This window comes from Neofelis nebulosa, chromosome 7 (assembly GCF_028018385.1).
Source record: "Neofelis nebulosa isolate mNeoNeb1 chromosome 7, mNeoNeb1.pri, whole genome shotgun sequence".
Taxonomy (NCBI): Eukaryota; Metazoa; Chordata; class Mammalia; order Carnivora; family Felidae; genus Neofelis; species Neofelis nebulosa.
Genome location: NC_080788.1, coordinates 72956576 through 72974544, shown reverse-complemented (window position 1 = coordinate 72974544; position 17969 = coordinate 72956576). Strand labels below are relative to the sequence as shown.

The window sequence follows — 17969 nt, the reverse complement described above, 5'->3', positions numbered from 1 at the left end:
GCCTATTTAGCCCATTCCCCACCCAGGTCTCCTCCAGCAAACCTCAGTTTATTCTCTGTATTTAAGAGTCTCTTATGGTTTGTCTCCCTCAAGGCCAGAGTCTTTGTAATAGTAATTCACCCATTCAGTAGTCCTATTTTTCAAAATGTGTAACTTGAATTATTACGCCATTTATCAACTCAAATTACTTCACTGAGACCTGGCATCCCATAGTCCTCCTGCGTCATTGATTCTCAAACAGTGTAACTAAGAGTGACTAGGTGAGTTGTTTATTTAAAAATGCAGAACTCTAAGCCCTACCACTCCTGCAGCTTCATTTCTTAGTTCACACTTTGAGAAACTCTGCTTTAGGGAACTTAATAGGTGAAAAAAATGTTGATGGAAACGTAGTGGTCGTAGGGGCGCCTGGGTGACTCAGTTGGTTAAGCGTCTGACTTTGGCTCGGGTCACGATCTCACAGTTTGTGAGTTCAAGCCCTGCGTCGGGCTCTGTGCTGACAGCTCAGAGCCTGGAGTCTGCTTCGGATTCCGTGTCTCCCTCTCTCACTGCCCCTCCCCTGCTTGCTCTTGTGCACTCTCTTTCTCTCTCTCTCTCTCTCAAAGATAAAGACATTAAAGAAAATTTGTTTTTAACTTGTGGTCATTTTTGTTTTGGGGCGTTTTTCTCCACCTAAAAGATACTATAATGTTTCCTTTCTGTCTTGTCATTAGGTGTGAAGATATGTGACGTGTATAATGCTGTCATGGATGTGGTTAAAAAGCAGAAGCCAGAGTTGCTGAACAAAATAACCAAAAATCTAGGGTGAGATGTGATGAAGTTCATTGTCACTCTGAGACAGTTTTCATGACTGGCCGTGGTCAGGCAAAATATTCTTAGATCAATTCACCCAACATTTATGGACTCTTAAACTTACGGTCCAAACACATAGTGTTATCAGAGAATGTGGGAAAGATTTCATTTCTGCTTCCTGGGAAGAGGTAGAGATTTTTGCAGACCAATGTAGTAGATGCCAATAGACCTTCTAGGCTTAAATTAGTAGTGTTAGGAGTCGTTACTTACTGTATGTCCTCTTTTAGAACACTTCAGCTCACATTTGCAAATGAAATACCCTTGAGATATCCTACAATTAAATTTTTTTTTTTCAATTTTTATTTAATCCAGTATTTCTCCAATGTATTTGACCATTCATCACCTAGAAATACTCAACATCTTATAGAACCAAAGACATTTTGGAAGACAAAGGCTCTGGGCAGTTTCCTTAGATGGAAACTAGTCTGGGATATATAGTTTCTTTCTGGAATTTTCTGATGGACAAGAGGAAATACATTGGCTGTACCAAGTCTTGGCCCAGGTGACTTAATCCTAGTTACCAACAGTCCACAAAAAATCACCTTGCTTGGGGCACCTGAGTGGCTTAGTCAAGCCGATTCTCGATTTCGGCTCAGGTCGTGATCCCAGGGTCGTGGGATCAAGTTCCACATCTGGCTCTGTGCTGAGTGTAGAACCATGTTTTAAGATTCTCTTCTCCCTCTTTCTCTTTCTACCACCCTCCCCCCTCTTTGCCCTTCCACTTGTGCTTGCTTTCTAACTCCTAAATATAAAAAAAAGTTTTTAATTTTTATTAATTGCTGTGCTTAATCCACTTACTATGGTCTTGGTGATATTCTCCTTAACAGTCTACTAAGTTGTTTATAGGAAAACTGGTAGAATATTGAAATTTAAATATGGTGTATAAGCTAAAATAAAGAAGGCTTGATATAATAAATGTTACACGAGGTACTTAATTAGGAAATCTGTTTCAACATATTATTAGGCCAAAGACTGTCCTCGAATCCTCTTCCTTAACTGACTGAGCAGCAGGGCCAATCACTCAACATACTTATCTGCCTTATCCTGAAAATTGAAATAGAATATATTGTACTTGACCCATGTTAGAGATCTTTTAGCCTATTGCTGAAATTTCTCTTCATTTCCTTTTTAGGTTTGGAATGGGAATTGAATTCCGTGAAGGCTCTTTAGTAATTAATAGTAAAAATCAGTACAAACTAAAGAAAGGTGAGTTTTACAGGCGTGCAGTAGGAAAATACTTTTTTGAATAATTTCCTTTAGCTTCATCTTCCCCATTTTCTGTGTAAAATCTACACTTCTCCATTCTCTCACGGTTATAGAATGATTCCTGTTTGTTGTTTTAGGGATGGTTTTCAGCATCAATTTGGGATTCTCAGACCTTACTAACAAGGAAGGGAAGAAACCAGAAGAGAAAACCTATGCTCTGTTCATTGGTGACACAGTGCTTGTGGATGAGGTGTGTATTCTTCTTTGACCTTTGATTGTTCATGAACTAACACTGAAAATACATTTTATATTCTTTGGAGTTTTTTTCTTAAAGGTGTTTGTTAGGGGCACCTGGGTCAGTTAAGCGTCCGATGCTTGATTTCGGCTCAGGTCCTGATCTCACAGTTCGTGGGATTGTGCCCCTCAGTGGTCTCTGTGCTGATAGCTCAGAGTCTGCTTGGGGTTGTCTCTGTCTCTGCCCCTCCCCCACATGCTTGGGCGTGCGCTCTCTCAAACTTTTTTTTTTTTTTTTTAAGTGTTAAATGCTAGCTGAAGGGAGAGGTCCATGTGACAGTGACCCAATACAGCTAGGAATAGAGATTGTCATCCAAATACAGAGAATAATTTATTAAAAATTTTTTTTAATGTTTATTTTTGACAGAGACAGAGCATGAGTAGGGGAGGGGCAGAGAGAGAAGACACAGAACGCAAAGCAGGCTCCAGGCTCTGAGCTGTCAGCACAGAGCCTGACGCAGGGCACAAACTCATAGACCGCAAGATCATGACCTGAGAGCCCAAAGTCAGACACTTAATCGACTGAGCCACCCAGGCACCCTCCTTTTTTGTTGTTGTTGTTGTTTTTTACATTTATTTACTTTTGAGAGACAGAGTGTGAGCAGGGGAGGGGCAGAGAGAGAGGGAGACACAGAATCAGAAGCAGGCTCCAGGCTCCTAGCTGTCAGCAGAGAGCCTGACGTGGGGCTCAAACCCACGAACTGTGAGATCATGACCTGAGCCGAAGTTGGACGCTTAACCAACTGAGCCACCCAGGTGCCCCACAAATACAGAGAATAATTTAAACCACACAGTACAACTTGTGACTTGAACCTGGAAAATGATAATATTGGGAACTGATTCTTTTTAAAAATTTTTTTAACAGCTTTATTGAGTTACAGTTTACATACCATGCAGTTCACCTGCTGAAAGTGCTTAATTTAGTGATTTTTAGTATATTCCCAGCAATCAGCACCACAGTCTAATTTTAGAACATTTTTATCACCTCAGAAAGAAACCGTGTACCCTAGCAGTCACTCCTCATTTTCCCCCCAAGCTCCCCAAACCTAGTCAACGACTAAACCACTGGTTCTGGGCAGTTGTGGTCTTTTATAATTCTTTTTTTCACTTAGCAGAACTGATCCTTAATGTTCATAATAGCAAATACTTCTGAGTTCTTATTATGTTAGCACTTTTATGCATTAATTCACTGAATTATGATACCCTGTGAAGTAGACACTTTATCCTCGGATAAACTGGGGCACAGAAGTAGAAGTAAGTTGCCACATATCACCACTAGAAAGTGATTGAGGCAAAGGGCGCCTGGGTGGCTCAGTGAGCATCTCTTATTTCGGCTCAAGTCATGATCTCCCAGTTTGTGGGATCGAGCCCCATGTCGGGCTTTGCACTGACAGTATGGAGTCTGCTTGGGATTCTCTCTCCCCCTTTCTCTCTGCCCTTTCCCCACTCGGGTGCACTTGCACTCTCTTTCTCAAATAAAACTTTTTTTAAAAAAACAAAACAAGGGAAGGAAAAAAAAAAAAAAGAGGTTAGAGTGGGAGAGAGCCAAAGCATAAGAGACTCTTAAAAACTGAGAACAAACTGAGGGTTGATGGGGGATGGGAGGGAGGGGAGGGTGGGTGATGGGTATTGAGGAGGGCACCTTTTGGGATGAGCACTGGGTGTTGTATGGAAACCAATTTGACAATAAACTTCATATATTGAACATAAAAAAAAAAAAGAAGAAAATAAACATTAAAAAAAACAAAACAAAGTGATTGAGGGACGTTTCACATCAAGCCTGTATTCGTAATCATTATCCCAGTGTTGCCTCCTAAATTGTAGTTCCTTTGAGGTTGGGAGGATAAAATCTGTATGCATTGTCAGAGATTTTAGTATCCACAAGTTTCGAAGCATTGGCCAACTGTATACTAGGCTAGAAAGTGAAAGTGCTTTATTTAAATGCTCTTGTAAATGTCTCTGACTTCTTCCTTTTATTCCAGGATGGCCCAGCTACTGTCCTCACTTCCGTGAAGAAAAAAGTGAAGAATGTGGGGATTTTTCTAAAGGTAGGAAGAAGAAAAGCAAGTGGTGTAGGAAGTTTGGTATTGTGAAAAGGCTAAAGTAATAACTGGCTAAAAAGGTTAAAACTGGAATTGCTGATTCTCATTTTTCCCCCATAGAATGAGGATGAAGAAGAGGAGGAGGAGGAGAAAGATGAGGCCGAGGACCTGTTGGGAAGAGGTTCTCGGGCAGCACTGCTTACTGAAAGAACACGAGTGAGTTTGTTGTTTTAATCCACATTGATCTCTCTCTCTGTCCTCTGGCTCCCATCTGGGGCAAGTCTGTAAGACTGGCAGTTCTGCTGACTTGGGTGTGTCCTCTAGAACGAGATGACCGCAGAAGAGAAGCGGAGAGCGCATCAAAAGGAACTGGCAGCTCAACTCAACGAGGAAGCAAAGAGGCGACTGACTGAACAGAAAGGAGAGCAACAGATTCAAAAGTAAGAGTTTGTGTTGGGCAACGAGGTTGTCTTAGGTTTGTATTTGATTTGTAGAAATTCCTCAAAAAATGTTTTTATCCCCACTCCAGAGCTCGCAAATCTAACGTGTCCTATAAAAACCCATCTTTGATGCCTAAGGAACCACATATTCGGGAAATGAAGATCTATATCGACAAGAAGTATGAGACCGTGATAATGCCTGTGTTCGGTATCGCAACACCTTTTCACATTGCCACAATCAAGGTATGAGCATTGAGTCAGGATCCATCCAGACAGGTTCTGAAACTATGAGTTGTGCTTTCCATAGATTGTTTTTCCGATTCCTCTACCCTCTGCTCATTCTCCACCCTTCTCACTTTGCCGACTCCCCCTCTCCTTGTCTCCTGCTGTTGTTCTCCTTCTTTTCCATTTTGCACTTGGTTAGAAAGTTCAGTGATCTCCTAGTCTAGAAATATAATTTGCATTAAGCATTTGCCTTATTTTGTTTTACTTTTTCTTACAGGGAGAGAGCATGAGTTGGGGGAGGGTTGGAGAGAGAATGAATCCATAGCAGGCTCCATGCTGAGCGTGGAGCCTGACATGGGGCTCAATCCCACCACCCTGGAATCATGACCTGAGGCAAAATCAAGAGTCGGACACTCAACTGACTGAGCCACCCAAGCACCCCCACCCCGCCCCCCGCATTAAACATTTTTTAGCATGTTTTTGGACATGTGGTTCAGGGTACTCTGAGAAGCCAGTGATTCATTTGGAAGCACACATCTTGTCATACAAAAAAATAAGCTAGGTGAAGGTAAAAAAAAAATTAGACCTCGGTGAAGGTTTATAGGCTAGGTTTAGCAGTCAGCTTGTAACTCCTAACTTAATTTTAATGTCTCTAAGTACTAACCTTTACTTTGGAAAGAAACTTGTTTATTTTGTTAATGCTTTCCTTTTCTTTGAGCAGAATATAAGCATGTCCGTGGAAGGAGATTATACTTACTTGCGAATCAACTTCTATTGCCCAGGCAGTGCTCTTGGCAGGAATGAGGGCAACATCTTTCCTAACCCAGAAGCCACTTTTGTCAAGGAAATGTGAGTCCCCGGGAAAACAACCATCCCCCATCCCTGCTGGTTGGAGTGGTACTCTCAGGAACATCTCATTGTGCTTTGTACGGTTTTGATGATGGAAACCAGTTTAGAATCCTCATGAATATATGTTAAACTGATTACACATGTTTTGCAGTAGAATCATAAATAAGGAAATGTGTGCCTCATTGGAGTCTGTTCCTTCATGGTGTGGAATGGGATAACTGGCTATGCCAGATTTGAAAAATAAGTGTGATTTCCCACCCAGTGGATTAGCCATTTATAACATGCTCTATTTAAGAGGAAAGAGGGATGTTTTTCAGCTTTCCAGACACTGTCTTACCATTTACTGGTATCTTTATCTTCTGAAATACATTTAAGTCCGTTAAAAATACAGTGAAGAGTGCAGGTTACCTGACCCGATAAAGATACTTCTCTAAGTTCTGGCTTCTCCTTTTTCACAGCACATACCGAGCTTCAAATATGAAGGCACCTGGAGAACAGACTGTACCAGCCTTGAACCTCCAGAATGCTTTCCGAATTATAAAAGAAGTACAGAAGCGTTATAAGACCCGGGAAGCAGAAGAGAAGGAGAAGGAGGTGAGCCTGGACACCAACAGAGCACCATTGTGCAAAAGGATACGTGTGGGTTTGGAGGGGACACACAGTTACATGAGGATTCACAGTAATTCTCGTTCTACTTAGGGCATTGTGAAACAAGACTCCCTAGTGATCAATCTAAACCGGAGCAATCCCAAACTGAAAGATCTATACATTCGCCCAAACATTGCCCAGAAGAGGATGCAGGGTTCCCTGGAGGCCCACGTCAATGGTATGAGTGATCTCTCGTGTGTCTGGGCTTTGTCTCTGGGGCACATTTGTAGGAATGACAGATGGATAATCTGTATGTGAAGGAGCTGCTGGAAAGAATCTATATATATTGCTGTACGTGCACAAGGAAGGGAAAGAAGCTCTGTGTGGTTTGCGGCATTTTCTGTGACTCGGTTCCAATCAGCCAGAAAAGACGCAATGTCTTCTGGCCTCACCTCATGCTGCTTGATGGTTAGCTGCTTCCTTTGTTTTCCCCCAGGTTTCCGCTTCACATCTGTTCGAGGAGACAAAGTGGATATTCTGTATAATAACATCAAGCATGCTTTGTTTCAGCCATGTGATGGAGAAATGATTATTGTCTTGCACTTTCACCTCAAGGTACGCTTTTTGATTTACAAGCTGTCAGATCTTGGGCAAGATCTTTCTGTTACTCTTTTTCTTTTAAAATAGTGACGGATAGGGATACCTGGGTGGCTCAGTTGATTAAGCGTCCAACTCTTGATTTCGGATCAGATCATGATCTCACGGTTAGCCTGCTTGGGATGCACTCTCTCCCTGTCTGTCCCTCTCCCTGTCGTGCACGCGCACACACGCTCTCTCTTAAAATATATAAACTTTAATAAATAAATGATGAATGATATCACCTATCACAAAAGGTAAAGGGGGTTGAATAAGATAATGTTTATAAAGTCCACAGTGTCTAAAATCTAGAAGGTGCTAATAAGCGTGTATGTTCCTTTGGTGTGCTGTATAATAACCACCAAAACCTAAGGTTTTCTCTAGATTCCTGTCTCTGAAATAGAAAAATGTTTCTTTAGACAGTTTATTTTCGGCAAAATCTCCCAAGTTCATTCTAATAAATAGGAATACTTTAAAAAATGTATACGCTCTCACATTCCCAAATGTCATGACGACACCAGGGACAGTTTGACTATTTTTACATAGATGCTGTGGTTTCCAGGGTAGATACTATTTATACTTCACGTTGTTTTGTTGTGATCTTGCCTCTTTGTTGTGTAGCCTGAGTTTTCTGACTGCTTTCTCGTTTTTTCCACTCCGTGCCCCCAGAATGCCATCATGTTCGGGAAGAAGCGGCACACGGATGTGCAATTCTACACAGAAGTGGGAGAGATCACCACGGACTTGGGGAAACATCAGCATATGCATGACCGAGATGACCTCTATGCTGAGCAGGTCTGTGAGATTGAGGATTTTATTTGCAGGGTATTGAGGTAGCTTGTGGTTCAGATCTGAGTTCGGTAGTTATATTTTGTAAATAACCCCCTCATCTTTCTGCAGAACAACTCAAGTATGTGCGGGGATGGTATAGTGCAGTGGCTTATGGGGCAGACTTGAGTTGCAGACTCAGCTCTGCAGTTAATGGTGTAGCGGGCTGGGTTAAACTCTTCGTACTGGCGTCACAGGAATGAGAATTAAGGACCACAAAAGTACTTCAGGCTTTTTGAATGGATGTACAAGTGAAGTGATAACTGTAGCTAATTAGTTTTTTTTTTCCTTCTACAGATGGAACGAGAAATGAGGCATAAACTGAAAACAGCCTTTAAAAATTTCATTGAGAAAGTAGAGGCTCTGACTAAGGAGGAACTGGAATTCGAAGTGCCTTTTAGGGACTTGGGGTAACATATCTCTTCTTTTTGACCTGAAGTGTCATCTGCCTATTAGAAAAATTGGTCATTCTTCCTTTATAATAATTTAACATCACAGATCGTGTCCTTTTTCCTTTGATTGAAAAACCTTTGAGACATCCATTCCCTCTTGAACATTTTTAGGCTGGGGTGAGTGGCTCAGACTGAGAGGCTTCCCCTGTAAATGACTCCAGTGAGTATGCTGGAGCTGGGTTTGGAATGGGGAAAGGCAAGAACAAGTGTATTGTGGCAGCACGTTTCTCTTGAGTGGGCCCAGTCCCTGTGAGCCTTTCTCTTACTCTCTTTCAGATTTAATGGAGCTCCTTACAGGAGTACCTGCCTCCTTCAGCCCACTAGTAGTGCGCTTGTAAACGCTACAGAGTGGGTGAGTATTTCTTCCCTTTTAGTAAGAAAATTGTTAAAGAAAAGAAAGGGTAGGTGTTTTGAAAACTAGGTCTTTACTATTTCTGAAGATTTTCTTAGACATGACTTACTGAACAAATGATTCTTTAAGTAGTTTTTTAAATAGTTTCTTCAGTTTCTTTAAATTTATTCTCCTTGAGGAAAGATTTTGATCTTGCAAATCCTTATACTGAGACTTGTCAGTACATTGCATTGCTTTTAGTCGTCCCGAAAAGCAGTAGTGATTTTTAGGCCCTGAAAGTATTTGAAAATGCTCGTGCTTTAGGGGACTTATATGATAGTGATCTCATTTCTCCCTGACAGCCACCTTTTGTGGTGACCTTGGATGAAGTGGAGCTGATTCACTTTGAGCGGGTTCAGTTTCACCTGAAGAACTTTGATATGGTGATAGTCTACAAGGACTACAGCAAGAAAGTGACGATGATCAACGCCATTCCGGTAGCCTCCCTAGACCCCATCAAGGAATGGCTGAAGTAAGTCAGTCTGCCAGCACTCTCCCATTTACCCCTTGATCCCTCAATTACAGAATACAAGCATGGTATGTTGTATATAAAATCTGCTGGTGGACTTAAGGGAGAAACTGCCGTTGGGGAGTTATAGCCCAGGACTTAGAAATTTGGCATCTGTTAGATAGAGTTATTAACTTCTTCCTGAAATTCCAACAGTAGTTGATGAATATTTACACATACAAAATCAAAAAAAAGTCATCTTTGACTCTCCTTGATAGGTGTATAAAAATCTGAATACATGTATAATCAGTTAGTTATAAAAAGGGGATATCTCTTACTAGTTCTTTTACTTTTACTGAAAGATAATTTTTTCAATTTATTTTTTAAGTTTATTTATTTATTTATTTGAGAGAGACAGAGACAGTGCAAATAGGGGAAGGGTAGAGAGAGAATCCCCAGTAAGCTCTGCACTGCCAGCATAGAGCCTGACGCAGGGCTCAAACTCATGAAACTGAGACCTGAGCCGAAACCAAGAGTCGGATGCTTAACCAGCTGAGCCACTCAGATGCCCCATAAGATAAAACTTCTTGAATTTTAGCCTTTTACGTCCATGTATACACACTTCAGCTATAAAAGAATTTCTCACAGGAGTACCAAAACTCCAGTAAATAGGGAGATGTTATACTCTAGGTAAAGGGTGAAGCTTGGGTAGTGGTGAGTATAATTTGCTCTGCGCTCCACACACCCCTGCCTATTACCAGTGAAGGAGAAGTGCTGAGATGTGACTCTCTTCTTAAGAGGTGGGTTGAGAGAACTTAGAAATAGTGAGAAAGGTACAAATTTATGGTTTTCCTGAGGATTTTCTTAAGACATAGGCAGGTAGGTGATAACAATATCCCAAATATGTGTTGTAAAGGTGACTTTTTTTTATTCTTTTCAAATTTTTATTTAATTTCTAGTTAATTAACATACAGTGCAGTATTGGTGTCAGAATTCAGTGATTCATCACTTACATTCAACACTCAGTGCTCATCCCATCAAGTGCCCTCCTTAGAACCCATCACCCATCTAGCCCATCCCTCACTCACCTCCCTCCATCAACCCTCTGTTTGTTCTCTAAGAGTCTTTTATGGATTGTTTCCCTCCTCCATACGTTCATCTGTTTTGTTTCTTAAACTCTACATGAGTGAAATTAAATGGTATTTGTCTTTCTCTGACTTACTTTGCTTAACATAGTACACTCTACCTCTATCCATGTCGTTGCAAAATGGCGAGATTTCATCCTTTTTGATGGCTGAGTGATATTCCATTTGTGTGTGTGTGTGTGTGTGTGTGTGTGTGTGGTGTGTGTGTACACACATATGCATCTTGATTCATCAGTCAGTGGACATTTGGGCTCTCTCCATAGTTTGGCTGTTGTTGATAATGCTGCTGTAAACGTCTTGGTGCATGTACGCATTTGAATCTTATTCTTGTATCCTTTGAGTAAATACGTAATAGTGTAATTGTTGGATTGTAGGGTACTTCTATTTTTAACTTTCTGAGGAACCTCCATTGTGTTCTCCAGACTGGCTGCACCAGTTTGCATTCCCACCAACAGTGTAAGAGGGTTCTCCTTTCTCTGTATCCTCACCAACATCTGTTTCCTGTGTTGTTAAGTTTCGCCATTCAGACAGATGTGAGGTGGTACCTCATCATGATTTTGATTTGTATTTCCTTGATGAGTGATGTTGAGCATCTTTTCATGTGTCTTTTGGCCATCTGGATGTCATCTTTGGAAAAGTGTCTATTTATGTCTTCTGCCCATTTCTTAATGTATTTTTTTAAAAATCAGTTTTATTAAGGCAAAACTTATGTGTAATAAAATCCACCAATTTAAGTATATGGTCTGATGAGTTCTAATAAATGTGTACAGTCGCGAATCTACCATCATAATCAGGATGTAGAACACTTCTTCACTCCTAAAAGTTCTTCATACACTTTTATGTAAGTCGGTCCCCTCCCTGTAATGCTGTCCCTGGTTTCTATCACTATGTGGTGTCTTCTAGAATTTCATGTAAATGGAATCATAAGTATCTTGGTACATAAGTATCTTGCATCTTTCACTTAGCATAATGCTTTTGAAATTTATCCAAGTTGTTGAGTGCATCAGTAGTGTATTTTCTATTACTGAGGAGTGTTCCAATGCACGGATATTCCGTACTTCATTTACCTTAATAGAAATGTTAATTGTTTCCACTTGGGGGTTCTTAGGAATAGCTGCTATAAACCTTACATACAGGTCTTTGTGTAAACGTAAGTTTTCATTTCTTCAGTAGATGACCTAAGTGCGGCACTGCTGGGTCGCATGGTTTGTGGTAAAGTCTCTACGTTTAACCTTGTAAGAAACTATCAAATCATTTTCTGGAAAAACTGCAGTACCTGAGAATTGTAATTGCTGTGCATCTTAACACTTGGCTTTGTCGGTCTTTTAATTTTTTTACTTTTTTTAGCGTGCATACATGAGGAAGGGGCAGAGGGCTTAAGAGAGAGAGAATAGTAAGCAGGCTCCACACCCAGCTCAGTGCCCGATGCGGGGCTTGATCTCACAATTGTGGGATCTTGACCTGAGCCGAAATCAAGAGTTGGTTTCTCAACTGACTGAACCATCCAGGCTCCCCTTGTGTCTTTTTAATGTTGGCCATTATAGTAGCTGTGGAGTGCTGTCTCATTGTGACTTCAGTTTGCATTTCCATGATGACTGATGATGTTGAGCTTATGTGTCATTCTGTATCCTAGAGGAAGTCTCTTCATATTTTTGTCCATGTTAAAAAGCAGATTGTCTGAGTTGTCAGAATTCTTTAGACTGGTTATAAATCCTTCATCAAATATAGGTTTTGTATATGTTTTCTTGCAGTAGATTCTATGCCTTTACATTTCTCAAGTGTCTTAAAGACTAGAAGTGTAAAATTCTCATGAAGTCTGTTTGACCTATTTTTTTCTTTTGTAATTTGCGCTTTTTAGATCTTGTTTAATAAATTGACTAACCCGAAATCATAAAAGTTTTCTGATTTCTTCTAGAGTTTTATAGATTTAGTTCTTACATTTAGGTCTGTGATCCATTTTGAGTTAATTTTTTACTGTAGCATAAGGGTCAAGATTCGTATTTTGCCCAAATATAGCCAATTACTCTAGTATCATTTGTGAAGAGATTACCCCATAGTTAACTGAATTATCCTGGCATCTTGTTTAAAAAAAAAAAAAAGCCATCAACCATTTGGAGAGGGTGTAGTTTTGGATGCTATTCTGTTCCATTGGCCTATGTGTGTCCTTATATCACTGAAACAATTATTGTAGCTTTATAGAAAGTAAGTCTTAAAATCATGTAATGTAAGTCTTCTGATTTTGTTCCTTTTCAGAATTGGCTATTCTACATAAAGGTTAGAATCTTCTTGTGTCTGTCAGCAAACTGGTCTTTTTAATCTAAGTTATCAACTTTCACATTTATACAATTTATAATGGTGTCCCCTTTTATTCCTGATAGTGATAATTTGTTTCCTCTTTTTGTTGGTCAGTCTGCCTAGTGGTTTAATTCTATTGATTTTTTTTTTCATCATTATGAAATGTCCTTCCTTACACCTGATAATAGTCCTTGTTTCAAAAATCAGCTTGGTACGATACTCTTAGGGACTTCGAGCTTTATTTTGGTTAGTGCTTACATGACATGTCTTTTTTTCTGTTCTTAACTTACTTTATGTTTAAAGGGCCTTACCTGAAGACAATATATATTTGGGTCTCACTTTTTTAAATCTGTTTTGAGAATTTTTACTTTTAATTGGATTGGTGAAAACAGACCGTTTGCATTTAATGCTAACTATCAATATGTTTGGGTTTAAATCTACCATCTTGCTGTTTGTTTTCCTCTATGTTCTCTGTTGCTTTTCTCCTTTTTATGCCTTATTTTGGATTTATTTTTATTTTTGAGAGAGAGAGCTCAAGGAGGGGGGAAGGGGCAGAGAAAGAGGGAGACACACAATCTGAAACAGGCTCCACGCTCCACGCTTGTCAGCACAGAGCCCCACATGGGGCTCAGACTCAGGAACCGTGAAATCATGACCTGAGCCAAAGTCAGATGCTAAACCGACTGAGCCACCCAGGCACCCTTGGATTAATTGTATGATTGTGTATTAAGTTTATGATGGGTTGGTTGGTTTGTTTGGTAATCTCTACACCCAGTATGGGGCTCCACCTCAGGACCCTGAGATCATCAAGAGTCACATGCCCTTCCAACTCAGCCAGCCAGGCGCCCCCAGGCAGTTACCTCTTAATTTACAAAATGAGAACAAAAGTCTTGGATATTTGCTCACATATGTACATTCCTGGTGCTCTTCATTCCATGGTGTGTGGTTCCAACCTTCTAACTCCTTTAATTTTCCTTTGCCTCATAAACCTCCTCCTTTAGCATTTGAGATGCAGGCTTTCTGGTGACAAATTCTCCCAGCTTTTTTCTTAAGTCTTTATTTCCCTTTCACTTCAGAAAGATGTTTTTCCTGACTGTAGATAGAATTGTCTTTTTTTAATACTTACGTGATGTTGCTCCATTGTTTTCTGGCTTACTGGGTGTCTGCTGTCATCTTCGTACCTCTGAACAGGCTGACGTTTTTGTTTTGTATTTCTGTCATCGGTTTCTAGCATTTTATTATCTGCTTTATTGTGGGTTGTTTTGTTTTTTTAATGATTATTCTGCTTGGTGTGCATTGGGCTTCTTAGATCATCACATCCCCAAATGTTCTGGCCATTATTCTTCAAATATTTTTGCTCTTTCCTCAATCCCCATCCCCCCACCCCACCCCTGCTTTTTTTTTTTTTTTCTGAGACTAATTACACAAATTTCATATTTTCACTTTTCAGCATCTTCAAGTTCCTGTCTTCCTTCTTGAACATTTGGAGCATGTTTATAATAGCTTTTTTTTAACGTCATTATCTGATACTTCCATCTACCATCTTTGTATTTTCTGGGTCTATTTCTATTGTCTGATTTTTTTCTTCTGCCCTTTTGCATGTCTGGTAATTTGTGATTGGCTGCCAAACATTATGACTACACATTTTGGGGTGCTAGGTTTTATTTTTACTTTCAAATGTATTTATTTATTTTGAGAGAGCATGCACAAGCAGGGGAGGGGCAGAAGAGAGTCCCAAGCAGGTTTTGTGCTGTCAGTGCAGAGCCTGATGCAGGGCTCAAAACCACAAACCATGAGATCATGACCTGAGCCAAAACCAAGAGTCAGACACTTAGCCGACTGAGCCATCCAGGTACCCCAATTTTTTTTTTTATTTTAATTATTCATTTTGAGAGAGAGTGAGTGAATCCCAAACAGGCTCCACACACAGTGCAGAGCCCAGCATGAGGCTCCACCTCACGACCAGGAAATCATGACCTGAGCAAAATCAAGAGTCAGACACTTAACCACCAACTGAGCCACCCAGGCACGCTGGGTGCTAGGCTTTACAATTTTTTTCTAGACTTCATTCGATGATATAGTTAAGTGAGTTGGATACCACTTCATCTTTCAGAACTTGTTCTCAAATGTCATTAGTGCTGGTTCAGAACAGCTTTTAGTCTAGAACTAATCTGCCCACCACTGAGGCAGTACTCTTCTAAGCACTCTGATTCCCTGTGTGTTTTAAGGTCTTTCTGTTAAAGCTGGTAGGACCAGGAACTATTTCCAGTTTGGTATGAGATCTGGGAATTGTGTGGCCAACTGCTTTCCAGTGCTTCTTTGCTGAGCTCTGGTTAATTTCCTCTCATGTATGTGCAGATTAGTTCTTGGCCACAGACTGAAAGGGATCCCTCTGCACATCTCCAGAGCTTTTTCTGTCATTCTCTTCTCCAGTACTCTCAGCTTCAAAAATTCTAGCTGTATCAGCATCCCCAAATACTTCTCTTTCTCTCAGGTTCTGATTGGGTTCCCCTCCCTACATAGCAGCCTGGGAACTGCCTCCAGGCAGAAAACTAGGGCAGTTATAAAACAAAACCCTGTGTGTTTCCTCCTTTTGGGGACTATAGTCCTATGCTTCTTTTTTTTTTTTTTTTTTGAAAGGTTTATTTATTTTTAAGAGACAGAAACAGATCACAAATGGGGGAGGTACAGAGAGAGGAGGAGACACAGAATCTCAAGTAGGCCCCAGGCTCTGAGCCGTCAGCACAGAGCCCAATTCGGGGCTTGAACTCACAAAGCGCAAGATCATGATCTGAGCCAAAGTCGGATGCTTAACCAACTGAGCTACCCACGTGCCCCAGTCCTAGGTTTCTTTTTATCCAGTGTTTGAAAGCTGTTTTATATTTTGTTTGGTTTTCTAGTAATTTAAATTGGAAAGGTAAATCTAGTTCTTGTTATTCCGTCCATCATGGCCCGATGTGCAAGTTACAGTGTATATGATGAGGCCTATAATGGATTTGTGGCAGTGGTTCTCAGGTTTTGTGAAGCTTTCTTCTAGTGATACTCACTATTGTCATTTCTTTTGGGGGTTTTTTGGTTGTGGTTTTTTGTTTTTCTCATTTCTCTCTTCCTTCCCACCCACTTGAATTGATTGAGCTTTCCTCAACAGAAGTGGACAAAAAGGAAGTCATTTGAGGGGTGCCTCGGTGGCTCAGTCAGTTAAGCATCTAACTTTGGCTCAGGTCATGATCTCACCCTTCATTAGTTCAGTGTCTGTGTCGGGCTCTGCACTGACAGCTCAGAGCCTGGAGCCTGCTTCAGATTCTGTGTCTCTCTCACTGCCTCTCCCCTGCTCTTTCTCAAACATTTAAAAAAAGAAAGTTACTTGCACATTTTCTTAGCACTTTAGGTACTAAACAAGAAACTTACTCCTACCTTCGAATATACCTTGCATCAAATGAACAATACATAAGAAAGCAGTGGAAGATTGAGGAGGGAAAGCTAGGGCCAGCTGCCTTTTCTTAACTGCAGTCATATGTGCGATCAGAGCTGAAAAGTAAGCGCAGAAGTGGTTATAAGTTGAGACTACTTGCAAATAAGGGTAGAATCAGGGGAAAGCATAGGTGAGGAGGAGAGGCCAAAAGGAGGAACAGGGAAATTGGTGCTTAAGAAAGAAAATGGAAAACTGGGAGAGGCTGACCTTTGTGGAAGGACAAAGCTTGCTTCCATCGGAATGCTGCTCTGTCGTGAGGGCTGGTCTCTGGGAGTCCACATATCAGCCATTTGGGTCTATTCTGGTGGCCTAGTACAGAGAATGTCTGCTCTTCAGAGATATTAATGAGCAAGAGGACACAGTGCATTCTCGGAAAATACGGAGGATTGACTTTGACTCATGTCCTGTCTCTTAGTTCCTGTGACCTAAAGTACACAGAAGGAGTACAGTCCCTCAACTGGACTAAAATCATGAAGACCATTGTTGATGACCCTGAGGGCTTCTTCGAACAAGGTGGCTGGTCTTTCCTAGAACCTGAGGGTGAGGTGCGTGAGTGTGGGGTTTCTTTTCCGGTACATAGTGTTGCCCATTACCATCAGGCTGCTAGGAAATGCTACAGAAGTAGTACGTACGGGACCAGATCAAATGGGAGCTTAGTATTACTGTGCTGTTCTCCTAGTTAGTTTTACAGGTAGCTGATAAATTAATTGGAGACTGGTAGCCACTGAGATTTCTTTGAAATTGCAAAATTGTTCTTTTAAGGAGACTCTTAGTATTGGGAAAAAATTCTTCAGGGCATTTTGAGTTCTTGGTTTTTTTGACTGAAGTATAATTAACATACAGTGTAATAATAGTTTCAGGTGTAAGTTTAGGGCATTTTGCAAAAATTGTTTTTCTAAAAAATGATTCTCCCACCTCTGCATAATGCATTATTTCTGTGAGTATCTCTGGTTAATTTTCCTGGGTGAGGAAGGATGAAGTGAATTTTTAAGAAATACAAACTAGATATTTAGTAATCGCACCTTACTAGTAATTATAAATTAGTCCTATTTATCTTCTGGTCACTCAGGTTTTTTGGGTGTTTTTTCATGTAATATGGAAATAATGCTGGGGTGCTAGGTGGGTTGAATTAGGTTAATAAAGTGAAGGTCAAAAAAAGAACCGAGTAAATAGTATTATGCTCTCCAACTGTAATTCACCAGGGGAGTGATGCTGAGGAAGGGGATTCAGAGTCTGAAATCGAAGATGAGACTTTCAATCCTTCAGAAGACGACTATGAAGAGGAGGAGGAGGATAGTGATGAAGATTATTCATCAGAAGCTGAAGAATCAGGTTAGTCTCTATAGGGAAAATGTTTCATGGCTTTCTAATCTATCATTTCTGGACCCCATAAAGGAGGGAAGAATTCTGTCATTCCATTCCTGTCTAATGCTTAATTTTATTCCAGACTATTCCAAGGAATCATTAGGCAGTGAAGAAGAGAGTGGAAAGGATTGGGATGAACTGGAGGAAGAAGCCCGAAAAGGTAAACTTTGTTATTTTTGAAGCACAAATTTCTAATGGATTTTAGTATTTTGAGATTTTTTTTTTTGGCCTAAGAAGAGTACCAAAAGAACACTGTGAAACTGATGGGGAGCTATAGCTCCAAGTTCATCAGCCAGACAAGCAAATGAGTTCTGGAATGTGTCCATACCCTCCAAGTGACGTGACTCTGTCATTCTTCATCTGCTCACAGCCGCAGTGGGCCTGTAGCTATGATAGCCACATAGTCTTCGAAGAATTAGGCTATTCAGTTTCCAAGTCTAAGTC

General features: G+C 40.5%; 1 protein-coding gene across 1 annotated transcript in view; it reads left to right on the top strand.

The window, feature by feature from the left end:
- Positions 1 to 17969, top strand: part of SUPT16H (SPT16 homolog, facilitates chromatin remodeling subunit) — a 39734-nt gene that overhangs the window by 20050 nt on the left and 1715 nt on the right. The window contains exons 8-25 of the mRNA XM_058738449.1: positions 711 to 801; positions 1982 to 2055; positions 2193 to 2305; positions 4332 to 4397; positions 4512 to 4607; positions 4716 to 4831; positions 4921 to 5074; positions 5778 to 5905; positions 6364 to 6499; positions 6605 to 6731; positions 6990 to 7108; positions 7799 to 7924; positions 8255 to 8367; positions 8686 to 8761; positions 9103 to 9272; positions 16576 to 16705; positions 17363 to 17492; positions 17608 to 17685. Of these exons, the coding sequence (XP_058594432.1) occupies positions 711 to 801; positions 1982 to 2055; positions 2193 to 2305; positions 4332 to 4397; positions 4512 to 4607; positions 4716 to 4831; positions 4921 to 5074; positions 5778 to 5905; positions 6364 to 6499; positions 6605 to 6731; positions 6990 to 7108; positions 7799 to 7924; positions 8255 to 8367; positions 8686 to 8761; positions 9103 to 9272; positions 16576 to 16705; positions 17363 to 17492; positions 17608 to 17685 (2043 nt within the window). The remainder of the gene's footprint in view (positions 1 to 710; positions 802 to 1981; positions 2056 to 2192; positions 2306 to 4331; positions 4398 to 4511; positions 4608 to 4715; positions 4832 to 4920; positions 5075 to 5777; positions 5906 to 6363; positions 6500 to 6604; positions 6732 to 6989; positions 7109 to 7798; positions 7925 to 8254; positions 8368 to 8685; positions 8762 to 9102; positions 9273 to 16575; positions 16706 to 17362; positions 17493 to 17607; positions 17686 to 17969) is intronic.